The 18,944-nt window shown below is 44.7% G+C and overlaps 6 protein-coding genes and 2 non-coding genes across 8 annotated transcripts; all 8 read right to left on the bottom strand.

Annotated features, from left to right (window-relative positions):
• Positions 1–70: 70 nt before the first annotated feature.
• METBIDRAFT_77460 (uncharacterized protein) lies at positions 71–1,258 on the bottom strand (the record flags this gene model as incomplete). The annotated part of the gene is made up of 1 exon (XM_018858705.1): positions 71–1,258. One exon carries the CDS (start codon positions 1,256–1,258, stop codon positions 71–73), a length of 1,188 nt encoding a protein of 395 aa, XP_018712414.1.
• A 721-nt stretch (positions 1,259–1,979) lies between these two features.
• Positions 1,980–3,476, bottom strand: METBIDRAFT_38761 (GPI-anchor transamidase; the record flags this gene model as incomplete). Its single annotated transcript, XM_018857042.1, has 2 exons — positions 1,980–2,608; positions 2,870–3,476. The coding sequence occupies 2 exons, from the start codon at positions 3,474–3,476 to the stop codon at positions 1,980–1,982; spliced, it is 1,236 nt and encodes a 411-aa protein (XP_018712413.1).
• Positions 3,477–3,690: 214 nt separating this feature from the next.
• Positions 3,691–5,721, bottom strand: ACS2 (acetate--CoA ligase; the record flags this gene model as incomplete). The annotated part of the gene is made up of 1 exon (XM_018857245.1): positions 3,691–5,721. One exon carries the CDS (start codon positions 5,719–5,721, stop codon positions 3,691–3,693), a length of 2,031 nt encoding a protein of 676 aa, XP_018712412.1.
• Positions 5,722–7,399: 1,678 nt separating this feature from the next.
• SSA2 (Hsp70 family chaperone) lies at positions 7,400–9,334 on the bottom strand (the record flags this gene model as incomplete). Its single annotated transcript, XM_018857127.1, has 1 exon — positions 7,400–9,334. The coding sequence occupies one exon, from the start codon at positions 9,332–9,334 to the stop codon at positions 7,400–7,402; it is 1,935 nt and encodes a 644-aa protein (XP_018712411.1).
• Positions 9,335–10,196: 862 nt separating this feature from the next.
• Positions 10,197–10,284, bottom strand: METBIDRAFT_t91. The gene has a single exon. It is a non-coding gene; the product is annotated as a tRNA-Lys (tRNA).
• Positions 10,285–10,291: 7 nt separating this feature from the next.
• METBIDRAFT_t90 lies at positions 10,292–10,379 on the bottom strand. The gene has a single exon. It is a non-coding gene; the product is annotated as a tRNA-Lys (tRNA).
• Positions 10,380–11,064: 685 nt separating this feature from the next.
• METBIDRAFT_10831 (uncharacterized protein) lies at positions 11,065–12,711 on the bottom strand (the record flags this gene model as incomplete). The annotated part of the gene is made up of 1 exon (XM_018853859.1): positions 11,065–12,711. One exon carries the CDS (start codon positions 12,709–12,711, stop codon positions 11,065–11,067), a length of 1,647 nt encoding a protein of 548 aa, XP_018712410.1.
• A 1,086-nt stretch (positions 12,712–13,797) lies between these two features.
• METBIDRAFT_86634 (uncharacterized protein) lies at positions 13,798–14,798 on the bottom strand (the record flags this gene model as incomplete). The annotated part of the gene is made up of 3 exons (XM_018859261.1): positions 13,798–14,116; positions 14,284–14,499; positions 14,534–14,798. 3 exons carry the CDS (start codon positions 14,796–14,798, stop codon positions 13,950–13,952), a joined length of 648 nt encoding a protein of 215 aa, XP_018712409.1. The 3' UTR covers positions 13,798–13,949.
• Positions 14,799–18,944: the final 4,146 nt, after the last annotated feature.

Below are 18,944 nucleotides of genomic sequence, written 5' to 3'. Positions count from 1 at the left end.
CAGGATACAATATTTTCTCCAAACAGATTTCATTACTGAGGAACCTATGAAGCCTGGGCGCACGCTGGGTCTAGAACGGATACACCAGAGGCTCGTTCTCCACCACATAGCCCCGTTTCTCTTGCTCCTGCGCCTTCTCCTCCAAGTACGGCAAAAGCACGTCCTTGAACTTCTCGTACCCCCTGTACTCGCGCACGTCGTCAGTCCAGCTTTCGATACCGTTCAACAATCGCCGTGGAATGTACGGCTCGGTACACATTTCTGTCATGGGACAGAAATACGTTCTGATGGTGAAGACTACGGCCCCGGTCTTGGGCAACCGGCGCAAACTCTGGCGCTCGCTTCGGTACCAGATCTGGTCCGGCGTCTCTGCTGGCTTGGCCGTGTACCAGCCCACCACATCCGAGTTCTCGTCTCCGATCGACGTCGACCAGCCCAATGCATTGTCAGTCTGGATGAAGTAGTTGTTGCGCACCACGGGCTTCTCGCAGGTCAAGCGCGTGAAGAACTTGGTCATTCCACTCTGCAACTTCTCCTGGTATTTGGGCACATCTCCGTTGGTGTGGATCTGGTTGAGTGGCAAGCCCACTTTATCCTTGAACCTCCAGAACCCAGGCAAGATGATGGCGCCTGCCTTCAACACGTAGTTTCCGTCGGAGCCCTCTATCATGATTGCCAAATCGTCTTGCACCATCTTTGCTGCCATGACCATGGGATCCTCGCTGTACTCCGTGCAGTTCTTGAAGACAAAACGCTCACCCGTGAGAAGGTTTTCCAACCCGTTGTCTAGCTGCCTGAAGAGTGAGGGGTATCTTGCCGGCAAATACGCCCAGAACTCGTCCAAAAGCTCGAGGACAGCGGCCTCGGCACCGGGCAAGGTTCCGTAGACCTCTGTGCCCTTCTCGTCGAGTCTTTTGATTTTCTCCGAGTGATACTTCATCCACTCGTTGTCCAATTCAATCCACGAGTCCCACTCCATGTTTCGAATGCCCATAGTCACGTTGTACTTGTGTTTGAACGCCCTGTACGGGAGAGGTTGGGTTTTATTGACGTCCCAGTTTTTGAACGGCAGAGGCACGGGCGTGACGAAATCATCCGGCACCCAGGTGCCGAATTTCCGGTCTTTGTTGGCACTGGAGACTCTCGTGGGTTTGGCTGTTTTCTTGCTCTTGTTGTAGTAGGCTGTGGCCAAGCACACGGCAACTAATAAGTACACGTAGTGCTTGAGTTGGAGAAAGTCCAAGAGCGGAACAAACATGATCCGCTGGGGTTTTAGCAAAATGAAAATTCCTTGCGAGAGATATTAGCGGCCCCAGACAGTCTAGATGAGTCTTGACGAGTTTGGTTTTTGCATTTCCGTCGGCACAGGCACAAATCGCCCGGCCTTTATAACAGGCATGCTATCAGCTCGCGCCAAACGCTTCCCAAAGCGGTATGAAGATCCCGGGTGCGGCGCGGACGCAACAGGCAAAAAAACGAGTGGGTGCGAAAAAAGATGGCTGCGCGCAAGTGGTTCCACGCGCGGGCAGGCCAAAAACCAGGACCCTCCAAAACTTCCCGATTTCGGCAATTGGGAGAATCGCCTGTTACCTTGCCCAGACATGAGCCTCTTTAAGTCATTATTCAGGCTCCAAGTGTACGGTGAACGTTTCTTCACATTGGTCACGATTTTCCACTCTTTTCATATTTTCATCGCCTCCCACTTTTCTCCTTTCCACTCTCCTTCTTTTCACTCTCCTCTTCACCCTTCCCTCAAACTCCTATTCTCTTCTCTCCTCTTTACCCTTCCCTCAAGCTCCTGTTCTTTTCTCCCACTCTTCTCTTCTCGTCTCCCACTCTTCTCTTCTCGTCTCCCACTCTTCTCACGCATTCTTCTTTGCTTCAGAAATTCTTTTTTGCTCTTCTTTCCATCTTCTTTCCATCTTCTTTCCATCTTCTTTTCATCCGCTTCGTTCTCTTCTTCTGCTTTCTCTTCGTCCCTATGCTGGCGGGAGGAACGCAGAAAAAAGCGCCGTCTGGAGCACATTCCACACCACGAAATACGCCACCCATTTATACGCCCATTTCTGGCCTCGTGGATCTGGCTGGGTAAGAAGCCCGGCCACCACCCAGTACACCACGGGCAAGAACGTGTGGATGCGCGTGATGATTTGTACGTGCCCGAACAACATCACCAGGCACAAAAACACACAGTTGACCGCCAAAACAGGCAACGTCCTCTCGACCGGGTATATCTGTGCAAAGTACCTGACAGCGAGCGCCAGCAAAAATACCGTGGGTGCGGCAAATACGAAGTTCGGCACGTTGTTCCAGGTCCAGTACCGAAATAGCCCATTGCCCCAATAGTGCGACTGTGCGTACGCGAATAACGAGGGGATTCTAGCTTCACACCATGCTCCCCGGCCAGAAGGGCACACCAGCACATAACTGTGGATCTGGGCGGCAAGAAAAGCGGCCCCCAAAATCAGCCCGGCGGCTAGCGGCAAAAAAGGGGTCTGGGTTTTCTTGTATACGATATCGTATACGTAGACTAGGCCCAATAACAAGCAATTGGCCCGGAAGCCAAACGCGAGTGCTGCTAGCGCGCCGCTGGCAAGGTAGATGCATGCTTGCAGGGAAGCAAGTAGCGGGCGCCAGGCGGGGGTGCGTTTCAGCGGTGTTTCGCCCGTCTCTGAAACACTCCCTGGAACACTCCCTGAAACATTCCCCGAAACACTCCCTGGAACACACCCTGAAACACACCCTGAAACATGCCCCGAAACATAGCCGGAAACGCTGCCGCTTCTTTCCGAAATCGCTTCTTTCTTGTTTCTCCCAGCCCCTCTTGGCTGCAAAACCACTGCATACACCAAGTGGTCTTGGTCCAAACTGACGTCTCTTGCAAATAAACACAAAAGGCTGCACAATGCTGCAATTGACTCAGAATATGGAGCAGTCAAAAACGCCGCTGCAGGAGAGCATACGTAGAGCATCAGCGCCAATGTTGCCATGCGTTCGGATGAGAAAATACGGGCTCTTTTGAAAACGGTTAGCGTGTAGAAGTAAAGCACGATTGCGGCCGCCAAATGACTCAAATTCGCAAGCACCGTTGCCCATATGAGCCGGGAATAGAATCCCGTTTCAGGGTTTACGGGAATCACATGTATGAGCCGCCACCAGAGGGGGCAAAACACGAATTGATGTTCGTACAGAATGCCCCTGCTGAATAGATCGGCAAAATACACCGCATCCCAAGTCACTAGCCGGTCGAGAAACCTGTCTAGAATCAAACTGACTGATTTCCCAAGCGCATGGTTGAGCGGCTCACTCCTGGTACCAAATGTAGACAACGCTATTTTTTCAGTCAGGTATGATTCTAGAAGAATCGATGATGAGACATCAAACTGCGCTGGACCCAAGATAACGATCACAAATTGGGCGGATTTCACAGCGAAAAAAAGAATGACTAGGTAAATGACAGTCTTCAAGTGAGGCATGGCACCTAGCACTGTCATTGTGGGTGATTATCAGGAAGAGCCAGCCAACTAAAATAGAACCCCACCTTCGGCGAGCCCATCTCGAACATGATCTCACGCGTCACGTGACTGGCCCCAGCATGCGATCATGCCAGCTATTGAGTGTCTATTGTTTCAAGAGTTTATATTTATCAATCTATGAATCTGCCTTCAGAAAGGAAGCAAAATGCTTCGTCTATTTCTTTCCGAACTGGGCGGCAAAGCTGTCGATAATTCCAGCGACGGATTGAGGGTTGGACAAGGTGGTGATGTCGCCCAATTGGTCGGCCTCGTTAGAAGAGATCTTACGCAAGATTCTTCTCATGATCTTTCCGGATCTGGTCTTGGGCAAGTCCTTGACAATGATCACGGACTTAGGAGCAGCAAAGGGCCCGATGTGGGATCTCACCACCATGATCAACTCCTTTCTGAGAACGAAGGCCTCGTCGGAGTTCTCGTGGTTCTCGATCTTCTGGGCAGCTTCATCCTTCAAGGCAACGAATGCAACAACGGCCTGGCCGGTCAAGTCGTCGTTGATGCCCACAACAGCAGCCTCAGAGACACCGTGGTGCTCAATCAAGGCAGCCTCGATCTCGGCAGTGGACAATCTGTGGCCTGAGACATTGACCACATCGTCGACTCTTCCTCTAATCCAGTAGAAGCCATCGTGGTCCCTGGCTGCACCGTCACCTGTGAAGTAGTAGCCGGGGTATGGTCTCAAGTAGGTGTCCATGTACTTCTGGTGGTTGTTGTACACGGTACGGGCCATCGATGGCCAGGTGTTCTTGACGGCCAACACGCCTTCAACGTCGTTGCCCAAGATTTCCTGGCCCGACACTGGGTCGATAAGACAGGTGTCGATACCGAAGAAAGGCAACGAGGCAGAGCCTGGCTTGTTTGGAGTGACACCGGCAATTGGCGCAATGAAGTGCGAGCCGGACTCCGTTTGCCAGTACGTGTCGGAAATGTGGCATTGGCCCTTACCGATGTGGGTGTTGTACCACTCCCAGATGTCTGGAGAGATGGGCTCACCAACAGAACCCAAGGTTCTCAACGAGGACAAGTCGTACTTGGGGATCTCGCTCTCGCCAGCCTTTCTCAAGAGACGCAAAGCAGTAGGTGCAATGTAGAAGTGAGTGGCCTTGTGCTTCTCGATGATCTGGAACAAACGGCCGTAGTCAGGGTAGGCTGGGGTGCCCTCGAAAACAACGGTGGGGATACCCAAAAGCAATGGGCCGTAAAGAGCGTAGGTGTGGCCCGTGATCCAGCCAACGTCACCAGCGGTGAAGAGCACGTCCTCGGGATGCACGTCGAAGATGTACTTGGTGGTCATGGCAGCGCCAAGCAAGTAGCCACCCGTGGTGTGCACGACACCCTTGGGCGTGCCAGTGGAACCCGAGGTGTACAACAAGAACAATGGGTCCTCGGAGTTGACGGGAACAGGTGGACAATAGCCTGGGTACTTCTCAGCCTCCTCGTTCCACCAGAAATCACGGCCCTCAACAAGCTCGATCTTGTCGTTACCAGTACGCTTGTGCACCAAGACCTTCTGGACAGAAGGGCAGTCGAGCAAGGCCTCGTCACAGAGCTTCTTGATGTTGATGGTCTTTCCACCACGCTTGCCTTCGTCACAGGTGATCAATGCCTTACACTTGGCATCGTTGACACGGTCCCGGATAGATCCGGACGAGAAGCCGGCAAAGATCACGGAGTGGATGGCACCCAATCTGGCCACAGCCAACATGGCCACGATGGCATGAGCGTTCATGGGCAAGTAGATGGCAACAGTGTCACCTTTAGAGATACCCCAGCTCTTCAACACACCGGCGGTCTTCAGGACCTCGCGCAAGAGCTCGGCGTAAGTCAACTTGCTGGAGTCTTCCTCGCTGTCAGCCTCATAGATAATCGCCATCTTGTCTGGGTGCGCGTACGCCCATCTGTCCACACAGTTGTAGGAGGCGTTCAACTCGCCACCAACAAACCATTGCGCGTCACCATTGACCAAATCGCCTGCCTTGGTCTTGACGAAGTCCTTGTCCCAGTGCAACAAGTCGCGGGCCATTGGCCCGAAAAACGCCTCGGGGTCGTTGATCGACTGCTTGTACAAGGCCTCGTACTCGTCAATCGAGCTCACGTGGCCCTTGTTGGGCTGTCTTTCGAAGAATTCCTGTGGCGTGTGGAGCTTGTCGACGCCATTGGCTTCGTGGACTACAGAGTGTGTGGCCATGGTTTCTTTGAGTATTGTTAGTATGGTGTTTGGGAGGCTTCCGGGCGGATTCCGGCGCAGATATAAAGCCCCCGGGGAATGTCTGCCAGGTGCGCTCAGGGAAGGACTGAATGGCGGGGGAGCGGAAGCAGAGACACGGTCAATTGCGAGATGGATGGCTGTTTTTCTTCTTTTTTTGGGGGCTAGGTGAACCATTAAAGCTGCGTGGCGTATTTGAAAGCGTGTCCCAGCTCCATTGTGGCCTTTCAGCCGGGTCCTGATACATACCAATGATTGGTGTGGAAAAGAGAGTTGCACCTGTTCTCGCACTCGTACCGAGGCTCGTTTACTCAGCTCCGTTTTTCCGGCTCGGTGATTGTCGGGTATTTTTTTGGGTTCGCGCCGCGACTTATTTTCGATGCGCGAAGAAGTTGGGTACACGCCCATGGCTGCGATTTCTGGCGCCAGTGATATAGGCGCTGGACTCGCGGATGCCTTGGAATTGCAGCCCTGTCTTTTGAGTGTGATGGTTCATGAAATCCACATGGTTGGTAGAAGAGTGGGCCATGAGTTTTGGCGACAGCCCCTCTTTTTGATGTCCTGGTCACGTGTGTCTAGTCCACTTAGGCTGTAGGCGTCTAGCCGCTCTATATTGAGGGAGGCCAGCCTAGCCCTGGGGCGTTTCCAAATAGAAAAAGACCACTACCATCATTAGCTTTTATCAAGAGAAACAATGAAGAGCGGCAACACGTGAGTCTGGGCTGACTCCTGAGTTCCTAAAACAAGAAACAAGACCAAATTACATACTTACAAAATCTATGGGGAAAAAGATCGTGGTACGATTTTTACAACCAGATACTCACGCGCTTTATTCTGGAACAGCCCTCCAGCCCAACTCGCGAATTCGATGCGGGGGACATCTGGATAATTGAAAAAGGAGAAACTTGTTCAAAATAGTATCAACGACTAATCAAATATAGATTTTGGGAATTCTCAGAATAAGTAGTGATTACGTCGATCTGGGAAAGCCGCTTTTCGGATCCAATTTGTGGGATTATACAAGGTTGAAACCGGTGCAACACAAGTTTAGGGTGATGGAAACGAACGCCCCAAACGTCTCCAGACTACGAATCTGCAATCTGCATGAATTTTTATTTTTGTATTTTTTTGATTCTTTCATCATTTCCCGGGGTGCATGATCCGGATAAGCTCCGGATAAGCTCCGGATGATGTAATCCGATACTGCAGAATTGAACATCCCGTATCGAACAAATGAGAACCCGCCTGTTATTGCATGATAATACGCGACCCGATAATGACTGATGCGCCGACAAATCCTTGCAAAATATCCGCCTTATACACGAATTCGTATTTTGTGCGCTTCCAGTATATCGTCTTATTCCAATGTGCTTCTGAACGGACGTCTTGTGATCTGTCCATGAGATGATCTGCCAGTGAAACCGTGTATTGTAATCTTACATCAAGACGCTGAACTGCAACTATATGTTAGACCATGAGCCTATTCGCGCGCGTGGATTGGCTGATCAGAACGACACCAATTCTAGACGGCTCGAATTGACCCCGCAAACACTTCTTATCCAAACCCTTGCACACGCTACATAAATTGGATCTATTTCAACTTTTCATTAGTTTACATTAATTTATCATATGTAGAATTTGACTTAGCTCGCTAAATCGTTTAGTCAACCTCCTCAACAGTTGGGCCATCGTTAGATGGGGCAGCGCCACCGTCAGCGGCACCTGGGAATCCACCTGGGGCAGCACCACCTGGGGCAGCGCCAGCTTGGTAAGCCTTAGCCATGATTGGGTTGACGGTACCCTCCAACTCCTTTTGCTTGTCAGCGTACTCCTCGGTGGTGGCAGTCTGGTTGTCGTCCAACCAGGCAATAGCCTCATCGGCAGCCTTGGTGACGGTCTCGACATCAGCCTCCTCCAACTTGGACTTGAACTCCTCACCGCCCAAGGTGGTCTTCAAGGAGTAAGCGTAAGACTCCAAGCCGTTCTTGGCCTGGACTCTGGCAGCCTCCTTCTCGTCCTCATCCTTGAACTTCTCGGCCTCAGAGACCATTCTCTCGATGTCCTCCTTGGACAATCTGCCCTTGTCGTTGGTGATGGTGATCTGTTGAGTCTTACCAGTACCCTTCTCCAAAGCGGAAACGTTCAAGATACCGTTGGCGTCGACGTCGAAGGTGACCTCGATTTGTGGGACACCTCTTGGGGCTGGTGGAATACCAGACAACTCGAACTTACCCAACAAGTTGTTGTCCTTGGTCTTGGCTCTCTCACCCTCGAAGACTTGGATCAAGACACCTGGCTGGTTGTCAGCGTAGGTAGAGAAGGTCTCAGACTTCTTGGTTGGGATAGTGGAGTTTCTTGGGATCAACTTGGTCATGATACCACCAGCGGTCTCAATACCCATGGACAATGGGGCAACATCCAACAACAACAAGTCCTGGGTCTTGGAAGAAGTGTCACCAGACAAGATAGCGGCCTGGACAGCGGCACCGTAAGCAACAGCCTCATCAGGGTTGATGGACTTGTTTGGCTCCTTACCGTTGAAGAAGTCAGAGACCAACTTCTGGACCTTTGGAATTCTGGTGGAACCACCAACAAGGACAATCTCATCAACCTGGGACTTGTCGACCTTGGCGTCTCTCAAGACCTTCTCGACAGGGTCCAAGGTGGATCTGAACAAGTCCTGACACAACTCCTCGAATCTGGCTCTGGTGATGGAGGTGTAGAGGTCAATGCCCTCGAACAAAGAGTCAATCTCAATCGAGGTTTGAGCAGAAGAAGACAAGGTTCTCTTGGCACGCTCACAGGCGGTTCTCAATCTTCTCAAGGCTCTCTGGTTGGTGGAGAGGTCCTTCTTGTTCTTTCTCTTGAACTCGGCAATGAAGTGGTTGACCAATCTGTGGTCAAAGTCCTCACCACCCAAGTGAGTGTCACCAGCAGTGGACTTGACCTCGAAGATACCGTCCTCAATGGACAACAAGGAGACATCGAAAGTACCACCACCCAAGTCGAAGATCAAGACGTTCTTCTCCTCCTCGGTCTTCTTGTCCAAACCGTAGGCAATGGCAGCAGCGGTTGGCTCGTTGATGATTCTCTTGACGTTCAAGCCGGCAATCAAACCAGCATCCTTGGTGGCTTGTCTCTGGGAGTCGTTGAAGTAAGCTGGCACGGTGACGACGGCGTCGGTGACCTGGGTACCCAAGAAAGACTCGGCAGTGTCCTTCATCTTGGTCAAGATCATAGAGGAGATCTCCTCTGGGGTGAAGGTCTTGGTCTCACCCTTGAACTCGACCTGGATGATTGGCTTCTCGTCCTTGTTGACAACCTTGAAAGGGAAGTGCTTGATGTCGCCCTGCACATCGGCGTCGTCGAACTTTCTTCCGATAAGTCTCTTGGCGTCAAAGACAGTGTTGGCTGGGTTCATGGCAGCCTGGTTCTTGGCAGCATCTCCAATCAATCTCTCGGAGTCAGTGAAAGCAACAAAAGATGGGGTGGTTCTGTTACCTTGGTCGTTGGCAATAATCTCGACACGGTCGTTCGAGAAGTGGGCCACACAGGAGTAGGTAGTTCCTAAATCAATACCGACAGACTTAGACATGGTTTATGTGAAATGTATATGAATAATTTGTAAAGAAAAAAGCGAGGAGAAGTGGCCTACCTGGGTCCTGCCCGTTATATATGCGCCGGGGCCTTAATGTACTGGACGCACCAGAATATTCCACCGGATTCCACGAGAATCTTTTTTTCGCAACCACCGCCGGCCTAGTGCGGTCACGTGACCCGTCTCTTGAAGGCTTCCGCGCCATTCGACTGCTGACGTAATGCGCGCGTGAACAGCCTCGAACATTCGGGATAGGGACGGACGAGGAATGTGCTGGAAGAAATGGAACAAAACGGCGAAGAGGCAACATGGAAAGAAACGCACGGAGAAAGAAAGACGAAAAAGTTGAGATCTAGAAATCTAATATAAATAAAGCAAGATGCGAGGTTTGGGCTACTGCCACGCTGCAGCCGGGGAACAGGCTTGTCGACGCTAACTGAAGGGATTGGCCATATTCGGACCGCTCGGACCAGGGGTCTGCATACACTGTATACACTAAGAAAACAGTATTCACTACTGGATTTCTGAGGTAGCAAGTCAAATGTTCCCCGACAAGCGCAAATTTGATGCCTGCATCTAGTGCCTGTTCCTAGTATTTTGGTATGACGGATGGATCACAGTATTAAGCACTGAAAAATGAAGATCAAGTTGGTAGAAGATTGGGATTTGACACATGTCTATAGTGTAGACAGCGTTTGAAGCCGCGTGATTTTATCCAAAACAGGCTAATTGCCTTGCGAAATGATCCCGGCCTGCACATAGGCGTGTGCACGCAAGCTCTCAGTCGTCGTTGGTTTCCTGTCCATCTCAATTTCTTGAAAGAGAATCCTTTTGTTTAAGAAGCTGGCAAAAAAATGTAAGCCCGATGCGGGGCTCGAACCCGCAACCTTTTGATTGACCTTATTGAGATTAAGAGTCAAATGCTCTACCGATTGAGCTAACCAGGCTGGAACAAGCCCGATGCGGGGCTCGAACCCGCAACCTTTTGATTGACCTTATTGAGATTAAGAGTCAAATGCTCTACCGATTGAGCTAACCAGGCTGTTCTGTCCCTCAAAACACTCTGGTCCTTTCAGTCAGCTTAAGTAGAATTAATCTAACTTGTTACAAGGATTATTTTACATCCTGAAGCTTTTTCATAAGCAAATTAAACTGCCGCCTCGTTAATGAATAATACAGTTACAAATACTTAAGCCAAGACACTTTGTACGTAGCTGAGAGCTGTTCAAAGGTTCTTTATATATATTATTCATATAGTTCTGCCCCTGCAATCAGATGAATCTACCAAAAAAAGAACTGAAGGGATGTCAAGCCTCACAAGAGACCTATCTTAGGAGTCGATGACGTAATATCCAATACGTAAACAGATATGGGCCAAGAGGACCCCATCCATGCCGTGACTAACGGAAGGGGACGGGCAGAGTTTCGACACTTAGTACGTAGCTGGGAGCTGTTTAAACGTTTTTCATATATATTATTTATATAGTTTTGCTCCTTTAATCAAGTGAATCTACTAAAAAAATGAACCCAGCAGAAAACCCCTATGAATCTATCAAAAAAAAAGATATAGTTCAATGTTTCTTATAAATATACGGTAGGTTTATTCAATGGAGAAGGCGCATTGAGCATCAACATGGACTGTCTGTCAACTCAGATTAACGAGACCTCAGATTAACGAGTATCACGAGCTCTTGATCTTCGTGTTTCTGTCTCAGTACTGCCCAGACTCACACCACTCCCAAGACATAGTCTCCAGATATCCACCTGTTCACCATATCCAAAGAGTTTTCAGGCTGATCGTATGGCACCATGTGGCCGGCGTCGAATATGCGCAAAAAGGTTAAGTTCTCATAGTTCTTGGCCTCGCCTGCTGTCTTGTTTCCCACGGTCCATTCTCTCACGGGCAGACTCCGAAACTGGTCGTGGCCAGACCACGGCAATTCGTTGGACCAAGCCCGGTTACCCAACCAGTTGCAAATGAAATCCTGGTCGCCGGCATAGAGAAGCACCGGCAAGCCTGCCTCCAAAATCTCGATGACGCTGAGTTGAGAAGGCCTCAGCACGTCGCCCGTGTGCAAGAAGTTGTTCAAGATGTCGTTGTTGCACCCCTTGAACGAGTCAACCTCCACGCCCAACTTCTGGTGCACCTCGGGCAAGTTCAAGTATTCTCGGACATACTGCAACTCCCCGTAGCACAAAGCTTCACCGTCGCACATCTTCCGCATGTCGTACAAGTTCTTGCCGGTTCTTCTGTATGGGCCTAGCTCGGTGTTGTTGCAGTAGATACTGGCAGGCACACACGCAAACACCGAGCCTGAGTGGTAGCACGACTCAATCAAGGCCGTGCAGTGGGGAAGGTCCTCGGCCATAGTAGCACATTCTTCGGCAGACAACACCAGTGGCACGCCGCCTTCGCCACAGGCCATGGGCTGGTAATACTGGTTCTGGACCAAGGGATCAGTCATCCCGTTTCCAATCAAAACAGACTTGAGGTTGAACGAGCGCTCCGGATGGCGCAAGATCTCGGCCGCAAAAAGGGGAATATACCGGCCCGCGTACGACTCGCCCGCAATGTGGAAGTCGTTCTTGCGGAACGCCGCGAACTGCTTGAAGAACAATTCTAGGAACGCGTAGACATCTACGGCGGCCGCCGTGGTGGTGGACACGGACTGCAGCGAGTAGGAAAAGCCGACATTGACGGGCTGGTCCAAGAAAAGCACGGACGCGTTGTTGTTCCAGGCATAGGGATTGAATTCCGGCTGCAACTTGGCGTTGATCAGCGAGGGCCCCAACTCAAAAAACAAGCCGGTTAGAGACGAGCAGCCCGGCCCGCCGTTGAGCCATAGAATGACCGGGTCGTTCGCGGGGTCGTTTCTGGACTCGAAGAACCAGTAGAAGAAGTGCTTGTCCTCGTCCTCGATGTCCAAATAGCCGGTGTACTGCTTCACGGAGTCTATCCCCAAGTCGCCCGGCTCCGACTTCACCCGCAACTTGTGGTTGGGGAAACTGGCGTCCGATACATGGAAGTCAAACGAGGCCAGGTATGGATGGCTTGGTTTCGCCGTCGTCTTGAACGCCAACTGCGACACCTGCTGGGGGAACGCCAAGAAAACGTCTTGCCACAAGCCGACAACAGATTTCGGCACGTTCCGGCCGGGCTCGCTGAGATACAGGCCAAGCTTGGCGTAGACATCGCCCTTTTTCTCGTCCAAAGCGGCCATGATGTCCGCATACTGGGCCGACACGTGATCCCACTGATGGGCCAAGACCTGCTGTGTTTTGGCCACCCCTGCCCTCGGGCTGAAATCCGGAAGAAAAGCTGCGTTTGTGCCTGATACAGCACACGCCAAGGTGGTCAACGCCGCAACCTTCATTATGAGCCTTGAACGCTAGAATATATGAGGGTGCTGATCCGACAGTCAGAAACAGAGCCCAAGTTTCAATCACAGGCCCGGTCGAAAATACGCACGTCTTTACTTTGTGTTTGAATTATAACACTGAGAAAAAGAAGAAAGCATTGATTTGGAGATAAGAGATTAGACCTTGGGTATGCGCGCAGGTCTGGCGATGTTACTTCATCACGTGGAACAACGTGAATTTTGCAATCTGGTGCAGTGCCTTTGAAACTGCCTAATTGGGAAACAACAGCCAATGGAGCCTGGGCCTGATCAACAAATCGATTATTACAAATATGCCTACGCGAGCAAACAGGTCTAGACTTTATGGCTTTCTTCTCCTTGCCCTCGCCAGGGCATGAAGAGGCTATTGGAGTGTGGCTGTTGAGGATTATGCCGTGTTTTAAATTGATTTCTTGGCTGGTGAATTGCATGCTTGAAGGAGAAACAGCAATCGAAAAAGTACACCACCGCAGCCGCAATGATGTTATTTCCGTAAGATTGTGGCGCTAATAAATAGACCTGTGCAGCGCAAGACGATGTATCACGTCAAGTCCACAGGATTGGGCGAGCACGTGCCTGCAATGTCCAGCGCCACTTTCTTATCGGCATTTTAATTAAGTTAATTAAATGTTGTAATGCTCTATCTTTTAAAGTTGGAATACCTAATGGTCTTAATTTACCATTTGATTTAGGTATTCAAACTAACCGGCTACTAGTGAACTTTATACATTATTTATTTATATTTTTATTAATATTTATCAACTATAAATGATAATAGGACTTATATTATGTAATATAAATAAATTAAAGTTAAAAATTATTGTTAGAGGTATGCTCTAAACCATTACTGGCAATTGGATTAATCCTTAAATAACCTTATTAATGAGATAGGCTAAGCCGAATGAATCAGCCCGAAGGCTAAATGATCAAATAAATCATTAACTTAGGTCATAAATGGGCGTCTAATCTCTACACATTTACATAGTGATTTCTCGCATATGACTTAGCTCGAGATTGACCTCTTAAAATTAAAATTCTCTTAAGAGGTGTTTCCTCGAATTTGCCCATTATTTATTAATCCCCGGGTAGTCCTAGGTATCCCTAATATGTATATGTTGGTAAATACTCGAGATAAACCTAGGTATAAACTAACGTAACGGGGCATTAATCTTTCTTAAAATATGAAGAATTTAATCCGCGAAGCTGGAGGGGGATCACCCGCCTTCGGCGGGGCATCCTATTTCTAATATTTTTTTATGAAATTTATAATGCATAGAAGGTATTAAATAAGGAGATATACCTTTATATAATATAGGCATAGATCTACTTCTGATATATATAACATATTTATTTCTAGATTTATGAAGTGTACAATCTAAATCTCATTTTATTTTAAACACATTCATAAGTAAAATTAATTCTTTTACTGTATAACTTTGAAAATTTAAAATTAAACCACTACCTTTACTTAATGATCCATCTCCCATAATCATATGAGCTAAACTTTCATAGTTTATTAAATATTTTCAGGTATTATTTTAGTTCTACCTTGGTAAAAAGTATCTCTTAAAACACTAAAACATGGTAAAGCTCTAGTGTCAAATGTAACAGCGGTAAATAATTTACCTTTTAAAGATTCAACCTTTATTTTAGGTGCTGAAATACAATAATGAGCTAATTTATTATATGTATATAATATATATTCAATATGTTGTATAGATTGTTTAAATGAAAATCTAGAATTATAAGTAGTTTTTAATGAGGCTACCCTTATACCCGCCGCATTGCGGGCATTCACTTTTAATAAATCTTCTAGTTTTATTATTAAATGTAGTTTTTATATAACCATCACTTAAAATAATACCACTTAAAATATAATATATATCATCAGGTAAATTTATCATATAATTCACTATACTAGTAAATTTAGGTGCATTACTTTCTATATTAGTCCCATATAATACTAATTCTTTACATATATTATTTGATTTTAAATAAAATTTATTAGATCTAGGAAATATATCAAATATAGTATATTTATGTGTATTGTAATAATCCTTCATAATTGTAAACATTTTGATAAACTTATTTTATAAGCTCTTATTAAAAGGTTTTATATACAAATATTAACTCTAATAAAGTATATTTATTAAACTTTACTCCTGCAAAGCAAAAGTAAGATATATAGAAATAACACTCTCCTCATATTTTAAGAAAGATTATATTAATAATTTGTCGAACAACTTATAAAAAAAATCTTGCTAAAGGATTTTATACTTATTCAACTAAATAAAGTAGAATAAATCATAATATTACAACACACATTTGTCTGTTCTAGTAATATAAGATCTAAGCTCTCTCCGAACCCAGCGAGATAGTTACCCATCACTAGGCTCTCCAACCCTACGTGGTTTCATAGGTGAGTTTTTATAATATCCACCGTGTGTACTTAAATTACATTTACTACATAGTGCTATTTGTGGGGTCTCAATAGATTTAATAATGTCTTTTAGTCTATTATTGGACTTAGGTAAATACTTAATAGCTTTGATATGATGCATTTGAACATTTAATTGAGAATTGCAAATATCACATGATGCACCTTGATGTCATAGTGATTTTGCCTTCAATGTAAACTTATAAGAGGATTTATTATCATTAAGATACTTAATTAAAGCATTAATATCATTAGTCTCTAATGCTTTGATATATTCAGGTTTTCATGTCTTAAGTATTTTAGTTTGTTGAGCTTTAGGTATTTTTTGATACCTGTCAAAAAGAATACCGTTAATTTTAACATTATCTTTATCTACGACTCCTACTGGTACTTTAGGTGTTCTATTACCTATTTTCCTTGATAAGTCATTCCTACCAGCTTTGAAAACACTAGCAACAGTACCTAGCTTAAATTTAGCAGCATATACTTTAGCTAAAGAGTATCTAAGTATATAAGCAACTCTTGCAGTAAATTGTTTTCTATCACTGGCTACAACTCATCAGTTAGAGAGACCACGTAGTATCATGTTAATTTTACTGTTACTTTCCGATTGAGGATATCTTAAATATCTAAAGTTAGGTATAGGTTCTCCCATACCATTACAAAAACCAGCCTCTTTAAGTTGGCTGATAACCTTGATTTTATCAATGTAAAGAGTTGGAATAGTAATTCTCCTATTTATAAGTTTACCTGCAAATAGTTGTTTAATAACATAGGTATTTCTACCTATAATATGTCCTAAGAAAGATATTCCTTTACTAATGTGAGTGATATGAGTTTTCTCTTCACTTAATGTTAATTTTAATTCATCATTTAAAAATGTTTTAATAAGTTCCTTAACTTCTATAGCAAGCTTTCTAGGACCATTAATACCGATAAGAAAATAATCAGCATATCTAACGTATTTAACAGTTCTATACTCAGCTTGAAAAGGATACCTTGAAGGTAATCTACGTCTGTATACCTCACTTTTCAATCCTGCTCTAAGTAATCTTAGAGTTTCAGGATTTTTCTGACGATTTGTGGGTAATACGGATCCTTTATATTTAGCAGTTATAATATTCATATATTTATCAAGTAAATCTAAATAGATATTTGATAATAGAGGACTTAGTATTCCACCTTGCGGTGTACCAACTTCAGGTGTAAACACACCTTTATCGGTATAGATTTTTGCTGCTTTTAGACCTGCTCTGATAAGGTTTAAAATTATAGGATCTTGAATTCTTTTTTCTATTATTTTCATTAAGATTTTATGATCTATATTATCAAAATAACCTTTTATATCACCTTCAATATATCAAGTAGAATCCTTAAGATTAGTATTTATATATTTTAAAGCTGTATGACAACTACGATTAGGTCTAAATCCAAAAGATCTATCAGAGAAATTTAATTCGAAAATAGGCTCAATAATTGTCTTAATAACTTCTTGAACTAATCTATCATTCATAGCTGGTATACCTAATGGTCTATATTTACCCGGTTTACCAACGTTAGGTATCATAACTTGTCTTACACCACCCCAGGTGTAATTGTTACTTAGTACACACTCTTTTAATTCTAGAATTCTATTTCTAGTAAGTGTGTTTATCCCTAGGTTATCGGTACCGATGGTTTTTGATCCTCTATTTGCCTTTATATTAAGATAGGCGGCAAATCAAATAGCATCTAGCTTTAAGTAACCTTTCAGGTCCTTATAATAACGGTTTTTATTTTCATAATTACTCTTTAAATGTTTAGCTAATATTTCAAAATCCTTAGAATGTTCTTCTTGTAATTCTACAATTACAGAGTCCGATTTATTGCTTCTCGTAGAGTATGACCTAATACCTTTAAAAGGTACCAGATATTTAGCCCCCTTCGCTTTAAATGAATAGTTAAATTCATTTATCACTACTACGGGGCCTCTGCCATCTCCTTTATTAATGGAGACTTCACCGGTAGCACACACGACGTTTAATATTATTATTAATAATATAACTCTATATAAGGATATCCTTTTGGTGTATGTCCTTAATGCGATAAGTAATGTACTAACTTGCTTAATTGAGTCACTACATTCGTAAATATTCACCGAAGTAGAGTTAGTATAATCTTGTAATTGTGAGTATCAAGATAAGGATGTATTTATCCCAAAACATCTTGGATTTCAGTAGTTCAACTTATTCCTTATATAGAAACTAGCATTGAAGTATATCTTAGTCCAGTTTACACTGCTCACATATGACCTCATTACTCTTTTTAGTACAGGCTGTTGTCCCCTTCCTCTCACGATTTTAGGGTAAGTACTATTGCTTTCTATCGACTCAACGTGATAGTTTGTTACGAATAACAACAATTCCGTGTGCACTCGAACGGTCGCCCATATTTTAATACCTGTTGGTACGGCTATAACCATTGTAGCGGATGTGAAACAAGCCCTATAATATATATCCGAACATGATGACTGCATGCTATAAACTGATGGTCCGATAGATCCCATAGCATATAACATACCTATTTCACCGAAGATAGGTTTTTACTATATGCTGATACGGTATGTGATATTAAACCAAAACCTGGTATGGATACTTTTAATTCAAAGGGACTATATCTTTAGACATCTTCATAGTATCTAAATGAGTTTAAAAAATTATTTCAACCAAGATCAATAAAGTATTAGTTTCAACTGTATAAGCTTTCATATCTTTTGAATAATAGTACTAATGTATTGGGTGAATTCTATTATTTTTTAATGTTCTTAATGGATTATTTTTATATGATGACCAATTCTAATATATATTTCCTACTAGGAACTGATCATTTAAAGGATTTATATATACCATCATCTAAATGAACATTTTGTAAGGTCCCTGGTATCAGCTTGACACTGATGGTCCTTGTAAGCGCATATATGGCTATATGCACCTCCATTACCCTGAGTTCAGATATAGACAACTCATCGAATATTCTCACGAGTTCTAAAGGTTCCGTTCACGTGGCCTTTGGATAAAGTATATAAAGGTGGAATAGAACTACTGTAGAGTTCTAGAGAAACCAGTGATCAAATAGTAATACATAACCCCTGTGTCCCGTGAAGTCCCTAACAGTTTCAACTTTATAAGCTTTCATTTTCTTTCATATTCTTTAAATAGTAATACGGATGAAATGGGTGAATTCTTATATGTTTAATGTTCTTAGAGGATTGGTTTTAAATAATGACCAACTCTAATATGTCTTTCCTCCCAGGAACCTATCATTTGTAGGATTTATATATACCATCCCCCAAATAAAATTCACATTAAATAGTCTTAGTATTACGTAATTCTGGACTTTTTTGAGTAACAGAAGGAGCTAATTATTAGTAGTATCATTAATGTTATAGTAACATAGCATCAAAAAGACCAGATAATCAAGCATTATCCTTTGGTAATGGATTAGGTTGTACAATTATATTATACATGGTACATAATTTAGTTCAGTGCATTGATCTTATAGGGTTTCCAATTCTCCATCAACAATCTTAGTCAATGTGGTTGAACCTGTTTTATTTTGACATCTGTATGTTCTAGATTGTCTTCCTCTTCCTCTCTTCTTCCTCTCTTCTTCCTCTCTTCTTCCAGTAAATTAGCTGCACGACAGAGATGCGCACCCGGTGAGGTCCCTCTCTTTGCCTCTTTTCTTCCTACCGGTCTTTTCACATACGTTTCGACTTATCTTCCCATTTTCT

This window comes from Metschnikowia bicuspidata, assembly GCF_001664035.1.
Source record: "Metschnikowia bicuspidata var. bicuspidata NRRL YB-4993 chromosome Unknown METBIscaffold_2, whole genome shotgun sequence".
Taxonomy (NCBI): Eukaryota; Fungi; Ascomycota; class Pichiomycetes; order Serinales; family Metschnikowiaceae; genus Metschnikowia; species Metschnikowia bicuspidata.
The sequence above is the reverse complement of the archived record's forward strand: the minus strand, read 5'-3'. Positions and strand labels throughout refer to the sequence as shown.